The following is a 19,887-nucleotide window of genomic DNA, read 5'->3' on the forward strand; positions in this document are numbered from 1 at the left end:
ATAAGAAAAAAAAATACAGATTCAAAAATTAAATCCTTTTAATTAAAGAATGTTATCCAAAATATTGAAAACCGTATACTAGAGTTATTCTAAAACAAATTAGGAAAATTGACTACATTTGAAATTTGAAATTTAGAAAAATTGTCTAAATTCATTATATAAAGGGATTATTGTTTGAAATATCAAGAATATATTTCACAAGGTCAAACCACCAGAATCAATCTAATAATTTTTCGAAATAAATAAATAAATAATTTTGTTCATGTCACACGTGACTGAAGGCTTATTTTAAGTCATTTTTATTCTTATTTTTTTGTAATATAGAGTTATAGTATTTTTATTTTATTTTTTCCTGTAATAACTTTTCCGACCCAAAAAAAGAAAATAATAACAACAGTAATAGTATCTCTCTCTCTCTCTCTCGCTCGGTGTGCTCGCTTCTTATTCTCCTTCAATCCCAAAAGCCCAAAGACTAATTTTCCCAGAAAATAAATGTTAAAATCCGTAATTTTTTCAGTAATCATATAATTTCAATAGCACTTCTCGCTAGATCCTATCTTCAACGGCTACAAATTTCCCTCTGATTTGATCGGAAATCTGAGAGAAAGAGAGACAGGGATCGGACGGCACTCGATCTCCAGATTCTCTCCGGTATGTCAATCACAATAAACCCTAATTTCCCAATGCTCAAATAAATGTCGATAAAGAAAGTTCATTTGCTCTTTTGATTTTCAATTAGAATTCACGTTTTTAATTTTTAATTTTTTTTATTTTATATAGAAAATGAGTTCACTTTGTGATTGATAATGGGATTGTGTAACATTACAGTTTTGATGCTTTTAATTCATTGTTCAAGCTCATCCTAACATACGGGTAGATCTTCATTGCCTATAGTTTGAGAGCAGCACTTGCTTATGCTCTGTTGTTGAAGCCCAATTGGTCAAAACTGTTAGGGTTTTCTGGGTTTTGCGTCATTGCTTTGGTTTGCCTCTTTAGGTCTATGGGGGCACGATTTGTTGACCACCTGATTGGGTTAAACATGATAGCTAGGTCACTGCTTACTGATTTGGTTAAATGGTTGAATTGATGATGAAGCTTCTCAGTTTTCAATTCGATTTGGCATAAATGTTTTCATCACATTCAGCACCTTTCTTTGGCATTGCGCATATTGAACCCCGCTCTTAACTGTTATTGCAGTATGATGTGCTACTGATACCAACTAGGCCTTTTTTTTTTAGTATTCTCTGAACAGGTTTTCTCCATAGTTGCTCTAGTTGAAGCATTAAATAACTTGTATCTGGGATGTACTAAATGTCGAGAGAATAAATAACTGGCGTGTCTCAATATGCCAGGTCTCCACCTTTAAGCCAATGGGTTTCAACTCAACAATGTTAGATCAACCACTCACTATTCCATTACACGTGAAACTCCAATATTAAATCTTCAAATAGTTCTTTAGGGAACCTTATGTATACATCCTCTATGAATAAGGTCTCTCTTCTTTCTAATAAAATCTCTCCACCTTTAAGCCAATGGGTTTTAACTCAACAATGTTAGATCAACCACTCACTATTCCATTACACGTGAAACTCCGATATTAAATCTTCAAGTAGTTCTTTAGGGGAACCTTTTGTATACATCCTCTATGAATAAGGTCTCTCTTCTTTCTAATAAAATCTCTTATTACTTATCCGAAATAAAAAGGGGAGCTAACCCCCCCCCCCCCCCCCCCCTAATCATGCAAGAATACCTCCTCTTCATACAATGTTTTTGGCACAGATGATCTAACCCACTATCATTGTTTCCGTGGTTGAGCTTAGAAGCAGCAACATGGAGCTGAGCAAGGAGACCTATAGTTTTTCCTGTTTAAGAGGCTAAAGTGCCCTTTTTTCTTACAGCAAGCAGCCATAACGGTTTTACATACGTACTTTATGCTCTTTGAATTTTTCTTTTTCTTTCTTTGAAAAAACAGTTATCATTACTTTGCTTGAACACATTGAGCTTCTGGCTGTCTTCTTTTTTGGTTTTGAAAAGACAATCATCATTACTTTGCTTAAACACATTGATCTTCTGTCTGTCAGTCCACATGATCACTGCACACCTTGAATTGATAATAAAATATACTCTACATGAGGCACAACCTCAATTTCCTAGCTCATGAAATGAGCAACAATGATATTAGTTACTTTCATTATAAGTCTTGTAGATTCTGATGCTTTCTTGACTCTATAGGAACTTTAAAGCTGTTCACTTTTCTTGGAGGGGCATATTGAAATTTGACCTTAAAAAGCTCCAGATGGAAGTGGCTAGAAGCTGAGGGTGGATCAGAAGTTACAAAAAATTTCAGACCCCACCCAATGTGAGCTCCAGAAGATAGGTATTTTCTCAGATTCTGTTTTATGGTGCATTAAAGCCAATAATTAGCTGCAGCTTTTGTGTTTTATATTCCTGCCTTCCTTCCCAGTTTTTTCTTTTCTTTTCTTCTTTTATTCTCTTAATCCATTTCCTCGTTGTGATGAATAGGGGGAGGTCTTATATTTATTAGGCAATATTGTTGTCCCTGAAAAGACCCAAAACCCAGAAAGCTACTCGTATAAATATGGCTTTATAAAGTGACAATCTTTCAAGGTTGGAAGATGGCCTTTTATTCCGAAGAAGAAAAATCTGAGGATTACCTCTTCAAGATCGTTTTAATTGGTGATTCAGCTGTTGGAAAATCGAATTTGCTTGCAAGATTTGCTAGAGATGAGTTCTACTCTAATTCAAAGTCAACAATAGGAGTGGAGTTCCAAACCCAAAAGATGGATATCAATGGAAAGGAAATCAAGGCTCAGATCTGGGACACAGCAGGTCAAGAACGATTCAGGGCTGTTACATCTGCATATTATAGAGGTGCTGTTGGAGCTCTTCTTGTGTACGACATCAGCAGACGCCAGACATTTGATAACATTGGCAGATGGCTTAATGAACTTCAAAGTAAGAGCCTCTCTCTCTCTCTCTCTCTCTCTCTCTCGGGAACTTTACTGTTGTACTTAAATGATGTTGCTGACCTTAAAGGGGACTACAGTTAGGATTCCTACTTGCCATCATATAATTTAATGTCGACCATTCAGTATATTAAATGTTTAAATTAAATAAAGGAGGGTAATCGTTGTGGTGCTTTCTGCTGAAATGTTTTTGTTACTAATTTTGGTAGATATTTATATGAATCCTTGTTGGAAGGTTACATTTACAACACATTGGAAATTTTCTGTTAATGAATAGTTTCTTTATGATTTATATTTGGTTGTCCATTTCGATGATTATATTTTTATTTTCTGGTGCATTTATATGGACCAACTCTTTATTGAACCATTTTATATGGAAGTAATTGTTACATGTCTTTGAATGGCTGTTGTAGTGATATTCTCGATGCCTAATGAAGCTGTTTTAGATCACAATCCTGGATGTTCAAATGCTGTGAACCTTCATTCTATTATTTTTATTTTCTCCTTTCCTATGATGTCTGTTTGCACCTCATAGCCTATCAGTTTCAGAATAGATAAGAGGTCGATGGGCTGTCATGTTGATTCATTTCCCTTGCAGTTTTCCTGTCGATGCATTGATTTTTTGTTTTTCACTCTGGTGGGCCATAACAGATTAACTTACATTTATCATTTTTAAATTTGGTAAACTGAGGAATGGGTGGTTCTACTGAACAGCGCACTCCGACATGAATGTCGTTACGATACTTGTTGGCAATAAGTCTGATCTCAAGGATGCGAGGGAGGTATCCACTGCTGACGGCAAGTCCTTGGCAGAAGCACGGGGTTTGTTTTTTATGGAAACATCTGCTCTTGATTCCTCCAATGTAGCTGCAGCTTTTCAGACAGTTGTGACAGAGATCTACCATATATTAAGCCGAAAAGTGATGATATCTCAAGAGCTCAAGAAACAAGATCCTACCTGGATGGGAAATGGAAAAACTGTGGTGGTTTTGCAGGGAGGGAACCAAGAAGCAGATGTAGAGCCTAGAAAAGGTTGGTGTTGCTCATCTTAAGAGCTACACGTGTTTCCTCCAACCATATCTGATCTTTTTGCTGCTCTCCCAAGCCCTAAATTTGCTAGTCCATCTCCTCACTTTTCTTCCTCATGTGATCAATTTTTTTGATTTTATTTAAAATGTCGATTTAAATATCACTTGTTCTGGGTCAATGATGGTTGAATAGAAATCATTGGCCAGAAATTGGAGTAGAGTAAGTGACTTGTAATGGGATTAAGAAAATTATATTTTACAATGTTCAAATTTCATATCTAGTCGGTAGTCATTATGTTTTTTATTTCACCTCGACTCCTACGCATTCTTTTTTCTCTTTTCGTTGGGAAGTAGGTTTGGAACTTCTTTATTAGTTGTCAGTTGTTGAGGCAATAGAGCCACATGCGTGCATTTCACATCACATCCATCAAAGGGTGGGCAGAAAAACACTGGGAAAAAATTACCAAAATTTGGCTCTGTTAATATGTTTTGGAGTGTTTTTTTTTTCTTTTTTTTCTTTTTTTTTACAATCAAATCTTTGTTCGATATGGATGAGGGATAATTTTGACCCAATTCTCAAAATATTGATTTTCCCCACCCAGATAATCTTGACCCAGCAAATTGTATGGGTCGCGTAGCACAGTTATTTTAAACTACTAATATACTACTAATAAAAATTGACGAGGAAAGTCGCCCCTCATCACATGACATATTAAACGAAACGAAAGCTATGTGACATTAATTAAATGGTCTGACTTGACGTATTGAGAGAAACCTATTTGAAACCAGAAGAAACTTAAGGATCTATTTGTCGGAATTAAAAACCTAAGAACTAAATTTAATATTTTTTTCTTCCTAATAATAATGCACAAAACAATCTTTTGGTTTTTCTATTGGAGTTTAACAAAAAGAAACGGAAAAAAATTACAAAAAGATTGAAGCAGCCGGTTAGAAAATGTAACCCTTATTATTATGTAGGAGACTAATTCGGAAGACAAGGGAAGGGAAGCGACACTTGGTGGTCATTTAAAACTGCTCCATTCGAAGTCAGCTGGTGAAACTGAATTTGATTTGGAATTGCAAGTTGCAACCATCCAATGTTCCAATCCAAACAAACATGGCGACAAAAAATACCTGCTCCACCAGCCAGCTAACGCACGATTAATGATGACGACAACGAAAGAAGAAAATATTGAAAATCTGTGGTGGGGTCGACGTCCTTCGTCGGCGTTGCTGGATTACATGCAAATAGGGAAAGATGGTGATAGTAGCACACATCTGATGACCTACTTTACACCAAGGGAGGAGCAGGCAAAGGGACCTACCCAAATTTCTCTTTCCACCGCCTACACATCCTTTTCACAATTTAATAGATGCCACAAAATATGGAAAATAATCGTGTACATAATTCTTGTTATGTTGGCTACATAAAAACCAGAGGATCACATTAAAACCTTTTCACAAGTTCACAACATTTGGGGTCTCACCCAAACAAAACATAAGGAGAATTAACCCAAATCTCATCACCACCCCAAAACCCAAAAAGCAAACATGTATTCCACCTCTAGAAAACATAGTCAATGAAATGGAATAATGAAAATCCAAAAACCTAGTAAAGCTCATACACATCTAAAGGTCAGACTCTTACTCCCTACCCTCCCTAATCTCCTTCCTTCTACAAATAATCTCACAAATTTCTCAACCACTCTGTACAAAACCATCAAAAAACCAAAACATATTTACACACCAACAGCTAACATCTTACTGTAATTAGAGTAAAATGACCTTCTTCTTGTCTAAGGACTTGAAGAGGCTGCTGCCTCTTGCCTGGGTTCTCTCAAATACCCAAGAAGCGTTTCAGCCTGCAAATGCAAAACAAATCATGTATCATTAGAATTGAAGCCAATCATAACACATGCACAAGATCATAATCACTGAAAACACTGATTTTTATTATATGTAGTTAAAAATCATGCACAGTGAAAGCAAAATGCATAAAAAGGCAAAACTTGAAGATTCAAGTTTATTAAGAAAAGTTACCACATCAACAGTTTGAATGAAGATCAGGACCCATTAGCTCGTAGGTTTTGGGATTTAAGTTAAGGAATATGGAACTAACCACTCACCTTGTGCTTAGCTCTAACACTAACGCACCCCGTCTGTGAGAGCGCCACCAGCGGAGGAATCGCCCCCTCCCTCACCAGCAACCCTCGGTTCCTGACGCTGTCTGCACACAGCTGCAACAGCGTCAGCACGGCAAACTCCTTCCCTTTGACCGACCCATCCTCGATAGCCTCCACCAGCACCGCAATCCCACCCTCCTCCACAATGGCCTCCCTCCCCTCCTCAATCGCCGCCAGGCTACTCAGCACCACCATCGCCTTCTCCGCCATCCCATTCCCCTGCTCTGCCACCAGCTCCATCAGCGGCTTCACGGCCCCGGCGCTCAAAGCCCTCTCCTTGTTCGGCCTTATCGTGCAGAGCTTATACAACGTCGTTAAAGCGTCCTTCTTCCCCCTACTCGAACCATTCAGCACCAACGACACCAGCGGCGGGATTGCCCCGCAGGCCCCGATGGAGCTTTTGTTCTCCTGTTGCAATAATAATTCAACATCAAATCAAATTCATCTTTAATCTCATAAGCTTACGTTTTTAAGTTCTCTGCTTCCAGAGAACAGTGGTTCTGAGTTCGAATTCTATCTCTAATTTGCCTCTCAATCAAATTTATGATGTTAGTTACCTCCAGCAGAGCCAGGCTGAGCAACGCGCACGCGGCGTTCTGCTTGGAGATCTCGGTGCCGGTCTTGAGCACGTACACTAAGGACTTGATCGCACCGGCGTTTGTGATCAAGGCCTTGTTGCCGTCGTGAAGAGAGAGGTTAAGCAAGGCCGTGACGGCGTGTTCTTGCGTCAATGGATCGCTACTGCACCGGAGAAGCGGAATCAAAGCAGGGACCGCACCGGACTCGCCGATCAGAGCCCGGTTATCGGCACGGTTCTTCGCCAAAAGCCTCAGCTTGGCCGCCGCCGACCGCTTCACGGCTATAGAAGGCGATTGGAGCCCGTCCACGCAGATCTTCACCGTAGGCTGGAGATCCTCCGGCGAAATGCTCTCGATTATCTCCGTCGAGAAGGTCTCCCTCTGTAGAAACCCCGAACACGGCTCGGCCGCCTCCGCCACGCCAGCATCCTCGCCGTTGTTGTCCAACAACGTCGCGGGCAAGGTCGCTAGCCTCTGTAGCTCCCCGGAGATGTCGCTGCTGTAAACTGAGAGGTCGCTGAAGGCCTGGGAAAGATCCAGAAACTCCTTCATCTCCTCCATCTCAGACGAAGACGTGGACTTCAGCGACTTGCCGTTCCGCATTGCAAGCTCGCTCAGCCGCATGTCGATGCCCGAATCGGTCAGGTTCTCGGATGCACATCCCGATCTCTCGACGACAAATGAGCAGCAACTGCTCTCGTCGTCGTTTCTTTGGTACGCGTTGGACCGTATCGTGCGCATCGACCGGCCCATGCTGTGTCGGTGAACTTTCGGCGAATACAAGTTTCGGGCTAGAGGGAAACGGTTGGAGCTCGAATGGGAGTCTTCTATAGAAACCATTGTCGTTTCGGTATGAATCAGAGAACGAGCCTCACTGTTTTAGTCTGAAGAATTTGGTAAAGAAGATTTCACCATTGAGAGGGACAAGAGAGGTTAGGGAAGAAGATGAGGGAATTGATTTTTAAGGCTGGTTTTGCAGTGGGTAGTGGCTTTGGTATCCGGGCGAAGCTAGAACCACAGCTTGGTGAGCTGGTAATGGTCACAGTTCAGGTCATATCAATTATCAGGGGGGGCTTATCTGACAGTGATCAGATGTGGGACCGTCGGCGAGGAGATGAAGCGACGTCGTCGGTTCCAGAACTTTTTTTTTTTTTTACTTTCTCTAATCTCTACTTTGGTTAGAAAAGATTCTTGACTTGGGATTACGACAAGAGTCCACTTACAAACTTGGATGCCAGCCCCTTCACTTCACTTGTCCGTACGATCTACATCGGACGGTGGTGAAAGCAACTCCACAACCGAGCCCACTCGTCCCTGGCTGATGGAGACGCTAATTATCATTCACGCGACAAAAGTCTATTGGGCAATTTCAAACGAGGTGAATTTCAAAACCAATGTGCTCACCTAACGTCGGTGTGTTTGGTTGATGCTATCTTCTTTTTTACTCCTAATTTTTTTACCGCATAAAAATAAATTTGTGACTGAATTATAATAAAAACCGACTTTATTTGTTAAGATTTTTTTTTTTTTTTTTCCCTAAAAAAAAAATCATTGAATTATTTCTTCTCTTCAGATGTCGCTTTGTAAAACCAAGAGGCGAAAGGTAAGTTTTTCCAATCTTTTTAAGAAATTGGAAGATTGAGGTTTCAATCTATTGGTTAATATTATGATTAATTAAGATGATATTATGGATTTATTTTCTTCTGTGATGCAACGTGCTGAGTTGTTTAGCACCCAAAAACTGCAGTGACTTAATTAATATATAAATGGAAAAGATTGTGTTTGTCCCCATTTAGCAGATTTTGGAGAGCGGTAGGTATACATCCGTCACGAATGTCCAATCTCTAAAGATACATTTAGGTGTCATTGGTGCAACGCTTATTACATACACTGTTTCTTTTCTTTTCTTTTCTTTTTTTAATGTTAAAACGGAGGTGCTTTTTTTACGTAACTATGAGCATTATGTTTTTTTTTTTTTTTTTAAATAACACATAAATTGAAGTAATTTAATAAAAGAGTTTGTGGAGTTTACCTACTTCAAGTCTCCAACTCCAGCCACTCAGGTCTTACATTATAAATTGTTCGGGATAGATGAATCTTATAACTCCCTCGTTATTTAGGTAACTAAATAATAGGAATTCTCATCCATTTGGACATGCTTGTTTTATAACTTTCTCTATTATAGCGTTTACGTTAAGCTCAACAAATTTTGATTTTTTTTTTTTATTATTTTAGCTATTCATTTTTACAAAATACTTACATTCAATTAAAAAATTAATTAAATAGTTAAATTTATTATTATTTTTTTATCAACTTAAACTTTTTAAAATAATATGATGTCGTAAAAAAAAAATCATAATTCAATCTTTATCTCGGTCATTTAAAATAATATATATATTTTAAATACAACAGAAAACCACCACAAGCTAAGGCATCAAAAAGGAAGAAAGGGATTCCTTTCCATAACAGGTAGGAAAGGATCCAAAACGATAAAAATAATTGGGAATGCAGCTAGATATGAACCTAGTTGCGGCCTTTGCCACATGATGGGCACAGAAGTTTGCACTTCGGTTAACATGACTAGCTGACCAGCTAGTTGTTGATGGCGTATCGGAGAAAATATGAGATATAACAGAGTAAATTCTCTAGTCTTGTTTGAGATTAGGATTCTGAAGAGATAGCGTGACAATAAAGGAGTCACCTTTCAAAATGAAATGCTGAAGCTCCAAAGATATAGCCAAACGACAAGCTAGAAGAGCTGCTGTGGTTTCGCAAAAAACTGGAGAACAGGGAGGGCTGATAAGAGTAAAACAGCCAATAATGATTCCTCGAAAATCCCTACAAACAGCAGCTTGAGCAAAAAAATCCTAACGAATCGCTGTATCATAATTTACTTTATAATAAGGAGGAGAAGGCCTTGCCCATACCGCAATCTTTGGCGCAAGCTTATTGGTCCAAGCAGAATGATGATGCTCAACTATCTGGTTGAGAGTTAAGGATATGACAAGAGCATTTGGTACTATATTCTCGTGAAGCACTTTATTCCTTGCCAACCAAATTTGATCACAAGCTGCAATGACAAAAATTTGAAATAGGTATTGGCCAGATATTGGAATTCCAATTTTCTCTGAATGCAAAAGAAAATCCAACCAAGACTCCATAGAAGAAACTCTTAAAGCAAGAATATCCGATAGCTAAAAAGAGTTCCTCTAAACCACCTGAGCTATAGGGCATGAGAAAAATAAATGAATAATAGAGTTGGTAAAAAATAGCAAAGAGAACAAGATGTATTAAGAATTATGAATAGAAGAAGAGTTGCGAATCTTTGTTGGGATTATGTCCCAAATCATTTTCGAGAAGAATAACCGCAAACGATGATGCAAAATTCAGCTTCCAAAAAGACTTTTCCACCTTGAAGCAATTTAATTAGTATTATTCACCGATGAGGCATGAGCACTCGTGCAGTTTGATATGCAAGTTAGTCAGGTGATTTTAGGTGAGCTAGCTAGTGTAGTGTGTAGTTAATGATTACGCGTATTTGGCTGAAATATTTACGCTAAAAACACTTGCCACCTGTACTTAACATTGCAGTAGTTTCTGCCTTCTGGACACCCAAAGGACACGCTTAAAATTCCCTGAAAGTGGGAATTTAAAAGTTTTGTATTTAATTGGTATATTTGTGGCCATAAAAGAACTGTAAGGATTAGCCTTTTAATGCTACTCTATTATTACTCCTCGGATTTGATTTTAGGAGCCTCGTGACTCATGATGGCTACGCAGACTTATGAAACTTGTGGACACTTTTACTGGTACAAATAAAAAAAGCGTACTATGATGTCTGGATGACTGGAATTCACCCATAATTTTATATTTTTTATTCAAACTTTTTTTTTTTTTAAAAAAAAAAAAAGAAAGATAACTGCCCCTTCAAATTATCAAACATTTTCAATTTATTCATTTCATTGACATTTGATTTTTGTTAATTTGGACATATCAAGTGACTCAAAATTTTTATTATATTTTATATCAAACAATTTTTTTAAAAAAAAAAAACTAAAATTTGCGGGTCCCGATGGCTAGATACTCATAACTTGGTTGGACCTCCGCACCCAAAAATACAATTCGGTGTTGGTCTTTATGAAAGGAGACTCGTGATCTGATTGTAGATTTTCATGACCAACAAAAGCTTATTTTTATTAAAAAAAATTAATATAAAGGTGTAATTGTATTTTTTGCATACCTAATATCTAATAAAGGGTAAAATATTGGATTATTTCAGTTGCATGTGGGCCGCATAATGTATTTGTCGTTTAAATTAATATAAATGTTAGTAGAGTGGACAAATTAAAAGTGATGGATAGTTTGGAGGGTTGTATGTCCCCATTTAAAATATATGTAAGGTAATTACAAAATTGGGTGTCGGTCCAAGTTCAAGGTTTTCTAAATAAAAATTCATCACAAGGAGTATAGTAGAAATTTATTACATAGTTTGATGTTAACTAGGACAGGTCTCTCTAAGAGATAAAACAAATGAGTAAATATATTTTGCCCCCTTAACTAATAATATTTTTTATTTAGTCTCATAAACTAACAATTATGACATTTAGATATATCAAACTATCGTTTTATTGCATTTAAGCCCTTCCGTTAGAGTAAGAACTGAGTTGTTTGTTTGGATACTTTCTAATTGTTCATGCCATGTCACTATTAGGGCTATGTTTGTTAGATTTTTTGTTCTCCTCATTTTTTTGTACTAACAAACAATTAAAAACACAAAAAACTTATAAATATTTTAAAATTATTTTCACATTTATATTATATAATAATATTTTAAAAAATAAAAAACACCCTATAAAACATATTAACTAGAGAAGAGATTTGTTAAAAAGAAATAATTAATTATTGAGTTAGTGAATCACCAAGCGGCTAGCTGTAATCTTTTGGCCTTTTTTTTTTTTTTTTTTAATTATTATTATTTTATAAGTACCTTTTAGTTTTGGCCTTTTCATTAAGGCATTTTTTACATTGCCACGTTTGGTCAAACAATTATTGTGTTTGAACATTTCCTTAAAAAAAAAAAAAAAAAAAATGTTGAAAAACCTCTTTTAAACTGTTGGACTGCTGGTTTTGTTATAATTACAAATGTCAAACCCAACCACAAGCTTTGACGATAAGAAAGACAAATAAAAACGAAAAGACTTTAAATTATATATTTATTCGTCAAACCGTTGAATGTAATTTGGGGTTATCTTATCTTATCCTATCAGACGTACGTGGACACTTTGACGCGGTCATCTCAATTCTAACATTTGGGATCAAGTTGTTGACCACCATTGTTCATTGTATATTAGTAATCAAAAGGTTATCTAATTTAACATTTTAATATTTTTATTAAAATAAAATAAAATAAAATAGGAAGGCTAGAAACTATAAATTTATTCTACAATATTGACATGTCACTATGCAGGCCCCCCAAGCCAAAGGCTTCCCCCCCCCAAAAAAAAAAAAAAAATCTAAATAAATAAATCAAATTTACCCCTATTTATTTATTTTATTTTATTTTTCAATTTGGCTCTCCCAAAGTCCAAAACTAACACTTGAATTAAAAAAATAAAAAAATAAAAAAAAATTAAAGGTTGGTTGGATATGCTATAACAACATTATAAAATAATTGTAATATAAAAATATAATATATAGTAGTATTAATAAAAAAATCAAAAGTTAATTGGCACAATTAGGTTAACTAGATGAGATATTTGCGGTATAGAAATACTAGCAATGTTTTTTTTTTTTTAAAAAAAAAATATATTACTGTTAGCACTTTTACTCTTGTTTATTTTGCTGAGCTTATAGGTCTTTCGTAAATTGATGGGTAATTTAATAGACTAAATTAAAAGTATTTTTTTTTTAATTTAATTTTTTTAAGAAATTATTCATCTACAATTAAAAATGTGTAGTGAAATTAGATTAGTTCTAATCGTGGTTCATTAATTCCCGTACTGCACATAAATTGTTTTAACGTTTTTAAACCGTCGTTTTGCTGTGACTATGACCAGTGTCGGACTCTTGGAAAAGTTTTTTTACTTTTTATTTATTTTTACGTCAAAGCTTATTAATTATAATTATAGGGGACAAAGATAGGCATGGCGCTGAATTTTGGTGGTGAACAGCGCAACGTTCCCTGCATCTGCCTCCCCTGGCTGGGACCTACTTTTTGTAGTATGCGTTAATTAAGAAGAAGAGAAAAAGAAATAAATACATATCCTTTTTTATATTTATTTATTTTCTATGAAAACTTTTGTCTGAAGCAATAATTATTCTCACTGCTGGCATGGGTCCATCTCGGGCCTTCCTTAGGTTTACATCTTTGGACCAGCCTATATTTGACTATTCTGCCTCAGTCGACATCCAGCCCACTGTTTTGGTCCTTTTGGATGAAACCACACCTCCACACTCACTCCACACCTAAACGAATTTACTTTTTTTTTTTTTTTTTTTTTTTTAATTTTATTATAGAAAAACTAATGTGACATGGACTGATGGACACTTTTCATCTTTTTGGATTAATTTATCAATTAACAAACACGTAAAATGTTTCAGTCTCTCCGCTCAAAGCATGCATGAGCAGAAGTACTGCTACTGAAGTTGAAGATCGATTTGAGAACATTCCCATGCCAACAACTTTAATTTATTATGAATTCTCAAAACTAATTAATAATTAGAAGTCCGAACATAAAAATCAAATTAACAAACTTGTACGTAGAGTACGACTAGGTACCAGCAGATAAACTATATATATATATATATAATCTTTCTTTCGTTTTTTGGGGCGCCCGTGCATGAGACCGATCTAGAAGGTGAAATTGATCAACTAGTAACCTTCTGTTGATGGGCGTATATATAATGGCGGACTACCTTATTATTGTTCCCCCGCACGAGTAGGTGACGTTGCAAGAATCACTTATACTGAGGGAGATGGAGTGGACGGGCCTCATGAGGAAGTTAGCGAAGACTGGCAAGAGATAGAGCACCTCACAGACACACTGGCTGTCCATCTGCCTCGCCCAACGGCAGCAGTCTTCTTCCCCCGGGCCAGTCTCGTGGTGCCTATGGTGCCGGTGCCGCCTGCTCCGGTGTCCATGCCTGTGATGGTGCCCCTCTTCATCATCCTCAGGGGGGGAAGGGGGAGCTATTGGCCTCAAGGGGAGCCGGGCGCAGGCGTAGTTGGCGAGTGAAAACTGTGACGCACAAAGCGGGCGGGGCACTGGCATCTGGCCCTCTGACTTGGGCACAAGAACCATGAGAGCAAACAAAGTTAATGTAATAAGCATGCCTTTTGTACGTAAGGTGGTGCTAGCTAGCTTCTGACTGCCGATTGGCCATTGCCTCTGTTTATTATATATACTTGCATTCATTGGCTCGATCGGCCGGGTTTACCAAGAGAATGGGGCTTAATTTCAGCTGGTTAGGTTCTGAATGGTTGAGTGAATACAGGAATATTACCAAGAGAATGAGGTTTTTTGTTAGGTTAGAGCAGCTTGCAGTACGTGATGTTTGCCTCATTCTCTTGGTAATCTTCTATTTTATTCAACTATTTAGAACCCAATCACCGATTATTGGTAAGCAGAGACTAATGAATGAGCAGCAACTATTAAGAAGCCTAATTCCATCTCTTCTAAATCCTTTCTTTTAGGTTCTCTTGTGGGATATATATATATATATATATATATATATATATATATATATATATATATATTTCCCTCTCGCTCCTTAAAGTTCAACTAATATATATAAGTCTGAAGCTCAAACCTGATGTCATTAATTATTTTTATTTTTAGGTATGGAATTTAATTAGGAGTAAACTCTATGGGGCTCGATCAATCGCAAGCTAGTCACAAAGGAAATCCTTCCCATATATGCATTGCTCCTGGAAATTAATGAGATTAATTCAATGAAAATAATGAATAAATTTTTCCTTCAGATTACGACAGTGAAACTTTCTATAATTCTGTCTATAAAAATGGTATGGCATTTGTCTTTTGAACATGTGAAAATAATGTATTTTTTTAATAGCACTAAAGGAAAACTCTCTCTGAAAATTATTATCTCATGACTTCAAGTTACATAAGGAAAAATTACGGGAATTATTTAAATTTATTTAAATTTCTCAACGCTTTAAAAGAAAGAGTAATGCTATATATAAGACTCTTAATTATTTCTCTCTTTTCCATTCAAGGGTGAGGTGGTTTTTAAAATCACTATTAAATTTGAAAATGAATACTATTAAATTTTGATCCAATAGTAATTTTAAAAACTACACAACTATAGGGAATAAAAGTCTTGCATATAACATTACTTTAAAAAAAAAAACAATGAGAAAAAAACTCTCAAAAAATAGATATGAGAGGAAGAGGGAGCATATCCTCTCATTTTCCTTTCTAATCCTCGCTCCTACCCTCTCCCTCCCATTCTGATTTTTTCTTTTGTTTACAGGTGTTTTTCGATCAGATCAGCAATTTTGGCCTCTTCGCTATGCATTCGTCCATCTACCTCCGTGTTGTGTCATTCATCTCCTACATAGTCACTGCTTCTATTTACTAGTTGTGTTTTTATTTTGAATAAGGGTTTCTTCTTCATAGATCTACCTTCATGGACGATCTATGGGATGAATGTTTAGCCAGGTGTGAGGGTTTATCTCTCACTGTCTGAATAGTTCGGTGTGGGGATTTATCTCTCGCGGCCTAGATAGTTCAATGTGAGGGGTTATCTCGCATGATCGGTTTAAATAAATTTTTCTAAAATATTTGACTGCCCTTGTTTAAGATCTAATCTGCTCAGAGCATATCGATTTTTTTTTTTTTTTAACTATTTTTGTACATGGGTTAGCGAAAGATGAAAGTTATAGATAGTACTTTATTATAAGAATTTTGTTTGTATCTATGACTTTGTAACGTCATAACATGTGGTTATGATTTTGTAAAGTTTTATCCTTTGTGATGTAAGAGTTTTCTGCTCGTAACCTTTTATCAATAAAATATTTCGATCTTTCCTTAAAAAAGAAAAGAAAAAGAAAAAGAAAAAGAAAAAGAAAAAGAAAAGAATAGAATAGAATAGATTGGGATAATTGAGAAAGTGTGGAAGGAGGAGTTGGTCGGTTTGGATCTTTGTTAAATCATGAATAGATTGTCGGCAATTTGTTGAGCCTTCTACGAAAATCAATTAATTAACATTAACATCCTTTTTTTTTGAGTCAATCTAAAGGACGCCTGCCAATGAGAGAGAAGCTCAATAGAGAGTGTTTTTGAGCCATGGACGTCATACGTACACCTCTTTTTTCGGAGTTTTGTTACTCTTCTTGACAAAGTGGCCAAAATAATTGCTTTTAAAGTCTCTTCTTTTAAGCAAATCTCACTTATAAATCACAAAATTAATACTACCATCTTTATTTTGTTAAAGAATATTTTTTTTTTATACATAATTGTGATTGGATATGGTATATAATCAAATATTCAATTCTTATTTAATTTGATTTTTTCTCACACTTTTTTGTATCCTTTCTATATCCTTATAAATAGTAATTATTTGTAGTGTAATTTATCGATATAATGTAATCATTTATGCTTTATTCTGTAAATGCAAATTACGAGATTATCTTTTCTTTTATATTCTATTAAGCTGATGTGAGAATTTATTTATTTATTTTCTATATCATTTCTATATGGTACGTACGAGCGTGTGCATAATAATTCCCGTATGTAGTTGGTTAAAAACAAACGACAAAGCCGAAAGACGTTTTAGATGGAACATACTCAGGATCGGCAAAGATCGATCCTGCGATGTTGTCGTTTTGTGTCAACTGCAGACATTACGCGACTTCTCTTCGCACTAAACAAATCAAAAAATGTCATAATACTGCAACCGAATTCAGTATTTTAATCACGAGATTTCACATGTGCCCAGCTTTTGGAGAAGACTACAAGAGAGAGAGGAACAACAAGGTGATGCGGCTACACGTGACCACCAATGGTGGTGGAGTGGGATCTCATATCTGCCTCCGTGGGCATCCATCTCAATGGTCCTTCAACAATCTTGCTGTCTGAATAGCAAATCCGTAGCAAACATAAGAGAGTCTTTATAGAGTCTATCTATCCGGCCATAAACTAGGATTTCTTGTTAAGAGTCAAAACATTAATAAAGGGTAGGTCAAGTGTAATTTTAATAGGAGTCAAACTTAATTTTTAAACCGAAAAACTGTATAAATATTTTAAGTTTTTTTTTTTAATTATATATAAATTTGTGACAAGAAGGGGGAGAGGGGCTATGGCCCTTACCGGCTCTCTTCTAGTTTCGTTCTTGCGCTCATTGTTTGGACAGATGAGCCTTATAAGGGCCCTCTCATATTTTGTGTATGAATTGCTAGCAACCTGGCAATAAGTTTCTTGGAATTCGAATCCGCTCCACTCTAACTATTCGAACAACAAATTATTGCGAAGTCCAATCCAAACCACAATAGAGAGGAGACAAAGTTTTAACCCAAATTAGATAGAAGGAAATTCTCAACTAATTGATATCTCCTCTCTCATCGATCCCTAAATGCTCGTCAATTCATCACTTTAAAAATTCACGTGAAAATTATGTACTCTAAACCGACATCTTGTTAAAGCATTTGAGAAATACAACTATACAAGCTCTATTAAAAATACATGTGAGAATTAAAAATGCATATAAGAATCGCTTACTTTAATAACAGATGTAAGTTTAAAAGACTAATTGGAAAGAATTTCTTTCAACCGTACCCCATTAAAACAAAAACTTTTAAGGATTATAATTTTTTACACGGTCCACAAAATTCGACATAAAATTAGCGGATTAGGGTTAAGAGGTTTGACCTAGATAGACTTATATTTATACCTTGATATAGTCCAAACCCAACATGTGACATTTAAGATTTAAAAATCTCAATTTTTGACCCGACGGACGAAGCCGACCAAACAATTTCGTGATTCCCCAATCACCTGTATGATCACTTGGGAAACTCCAAACCGTACGTGCGTTGCATGCGTGTAGTTGAAGTCCGGCGGAGGCAGGTGTGAAAAGGAAACAATTTCGTGGAAATGGAAGCTTCACGAACAGAAATGCATGGCAACAGGCGAAAGCAAACCAAACTCTAATAACTAACTATCACCTCTAATTTCCATATCCCAACGCCTCCCTTACACTTGTTTCTGTTTCACCATCCCTGGCTGCATGCAGGCTAACATGTTCTGGCGTGTGCTTGTAATTTTCTCTCTTCTTTTCTCTCAAATTCTCTCATCCTCTGCTCAAACATGTCATGGTCAGAAATACACCTTCTCAATCAACGAGGTCTTCAGCGCCTGCAATGACCTCCCATATCTGAACTCTTCACTGCATTGGAACTACAGCCCATACTCCGGTACCCTCCAAATCGCTTTCAGGCACATCATGCTCACGTCCAGATGGGCTGCTTGGGCGATCAACGCCAATGGCTTAGAGAAAGCCATGATTGGAGCCCAAGTGCTTGTTGCTTACCAGCTAGACAATGGAAGCATGAGAACCTTCACTTCACAGATCACTAGTTATGTTACCACCATGCCTGAGGGAAAACTGATTTACGATGTCTCTGATTTTACAGCAACTTATGCAGATAATGAGATCGTAATTTATGCTACCTCGGCACTGCCAAGCAATATCACCACCATCAACCACGTTTGGCAAGAGGGTCTGGATAAAAATGACAGTCCAGGAACTCATTCTTTTGATAATGATAGTACTAGTTCCTACGGGATCCTCGACCATCTTTCGGGGATGCAGGCAAGAAAGGAAAAATTAGAAGGCAGAAGCAAAAATGTAAGTAATCCATGAGTATCTTTTATTCCTCTTGGAATAGATATATGCCCTTTAATTTAAATGGTATTTCTCTATTTCAAAGTTTGGTATGTCTCTGTTTTGGGATTTCTTGTTTAGAAAGTGTTCTTCAAGGCTTTGACATGTTCATTGCTCTTGTGTGAAATACTGGCATGGGCCTAAGTTGTTGGTGTTATTGGAATGAAATTTCAGGTGCATGGAGTGGTAAATTCAGTCAGCTGGGGTATCATGATGCCTGTTAGGTACGTGAAGTTATTCAAATGCATAGAGCCTTCATGGTTTTACATTCATTTCATCTGCCAGTGCTCAGCTTATGTTCTTGGAGTTGTTGGATGGGCAAACTGGTATTAGACTCGGCATTGACTCTTCTGGGGTCGAACACTGGGGCCACAAAACACTTGGCATTCTCATGTTCATCCTTGGAACACTTAATGTACGTACCCGAAAGTAGGGCTGTCAATTTTATACACGACCCGTAAATTCAATAAGAAATTAGTGGGTTATGATTGAGGTGGTCTAACCCCGTTTAATTAAATGGAGTCGGGTTATAGTTAACCAATATAATCTTATACTCATACTTCAAAACGACTTGAACTCGACGTACAAACACAAATTGACACCCTAAGATCATTCTTCGCAATCAATCAATGTTATTTACAGATTTGCTATAAAAAATTTACTGTTTAATTATGTTTAGCTTAACTAACAGAAAGATTTGCATTGTGTTTAGGTGTTTGCTTTGCTTCTAAGGCCCAAAATGGATCACAAATACAGATTTTACTGGAACATATATCACCATTCAGTCGGACATCTTGTTATTCTTCTAACCATCATTAACATATTCAAAGGATTTGATATTTTGAAGCCCGAGAAGAAGATTAAGAATGCATACATTGGCGGAATTGTGGCTTTGGTTGTCGATGCTTTGTGGATGGAAGCACGTTTACATAGTATATTGGAGAAATGATTGAGGACCTTTAACCGGCCTGTTCCCCCTTTTAAATAAACAATACAATTTTATTCAAAAAAGAAAATAAAACAATAAAAAAAATACATGTTTTGAATAAAATTGCATTATTTACTCATAAGGAGGGGAGGGGGGCCTGTTAAAGGTCTCCCCTCAATCATTTTTCGGTATATTGTTACGAAGAGTAGAAGGCCAGAAAGTGCTGCGAAGACGCCTCAGGTCTCGAATGGAGCAAATTATAGCTAATGGTTATGGTGT

General features: G+C 36.6%; 3 protein-coding genes across 4 annotated transcripts; 2 read left to right on the forward strand and 1 right to left on the reverse strand.

Annotated features, from left to right (window-relative positions):
- Positions 1–386: 386 nt before the first annotated feature.
- LOC133869542 (ras-related protein RABA5a) lies at positions 387–4,324 on the forward strand. The gene is made up of 4 exons (XM_062306570.1): positions 387–651; positions 2,233–2,377; positions 2,524–2,976; positions 3,702–4,324. Exons 3-4 carry the CDS (start codon positions 2,637–2,639, stop codon positions 4,037–4,039), a joined length of 678 nt encoding a protein of 225 aa, XP_062162554.1. The 5' UTR covers positions 387–651; positions 2,233–2,377; positions 2,524–2,636; the 3' UTR covers positions 4,040–4,324.
- Positions 4,325–5,399: 1,075 nt separating this feature from the next.
- On the reverse strand, positions 5,400–7,784 carry LOC133868338 (U-box domain-containing protein 4). 2 transcript variants are annotated; one of them, XM_062305192.1, is made up of 3 exons: positions 6,756–7,784; positions 6,135–6,606; positions 5,400–5,877 (listed from the first exon to the last, which is right to left on the reverse strand). In XM_062305192.1, the coding sequence occupies exons 1-3, from the start codon at positions 7,614–7,616 to the stop codon at positions 5,873–5,875; spliced, it is 1,338 nt and encodes a 445-aa protein (XP_062161176.1). In that variant the 5' UTR covers positions 7,617–7,784; the 3' UTR covers positions 5,400–5,872. The 2 variants fall into 2 exon arrangements, with proteins under 2 accessions (XP_062161176.1, XP_062161175.1); XM_062305191.1 differs by having other exon boundaries at positions 6,142–6,606; positions 6,756–7,782.
- Positions 7,785–18,035: 10,251 nt separating this feature from the next.
- Positions 18,036–19,629, forward strand: LOC133868185 (cytochrome b561 and DOMON domain-containing protein At4g17280). Its single transcript, XM_062305008.1, is given in 4 exon segments — positions 18,036–18,644; positions 18,855–19,001; positions 19,003–19,095; positions 19,393–19,629. Coding segments are annotated over 4 exon segments (1,086 nt in total).
- The last annotated feature ends 258 nt before the right edge of the window (positions 19,630–19,887 follow it).

The sequence above is a fragment of the Alnus glutinosa genome, chromosome 5 (genome assembly GCF_958979055.1).
Source record: "Alnus glutinosa chromosome 5, dhAlnGlut1.1, whole genome shotgun sequence".
Lineage (NCBI taxonomy): Eukaryota > Viridiplantae > Streptophyta > Magnoliopsida > Fagales > Betulaceae > Alnus > Alnus glutinosa.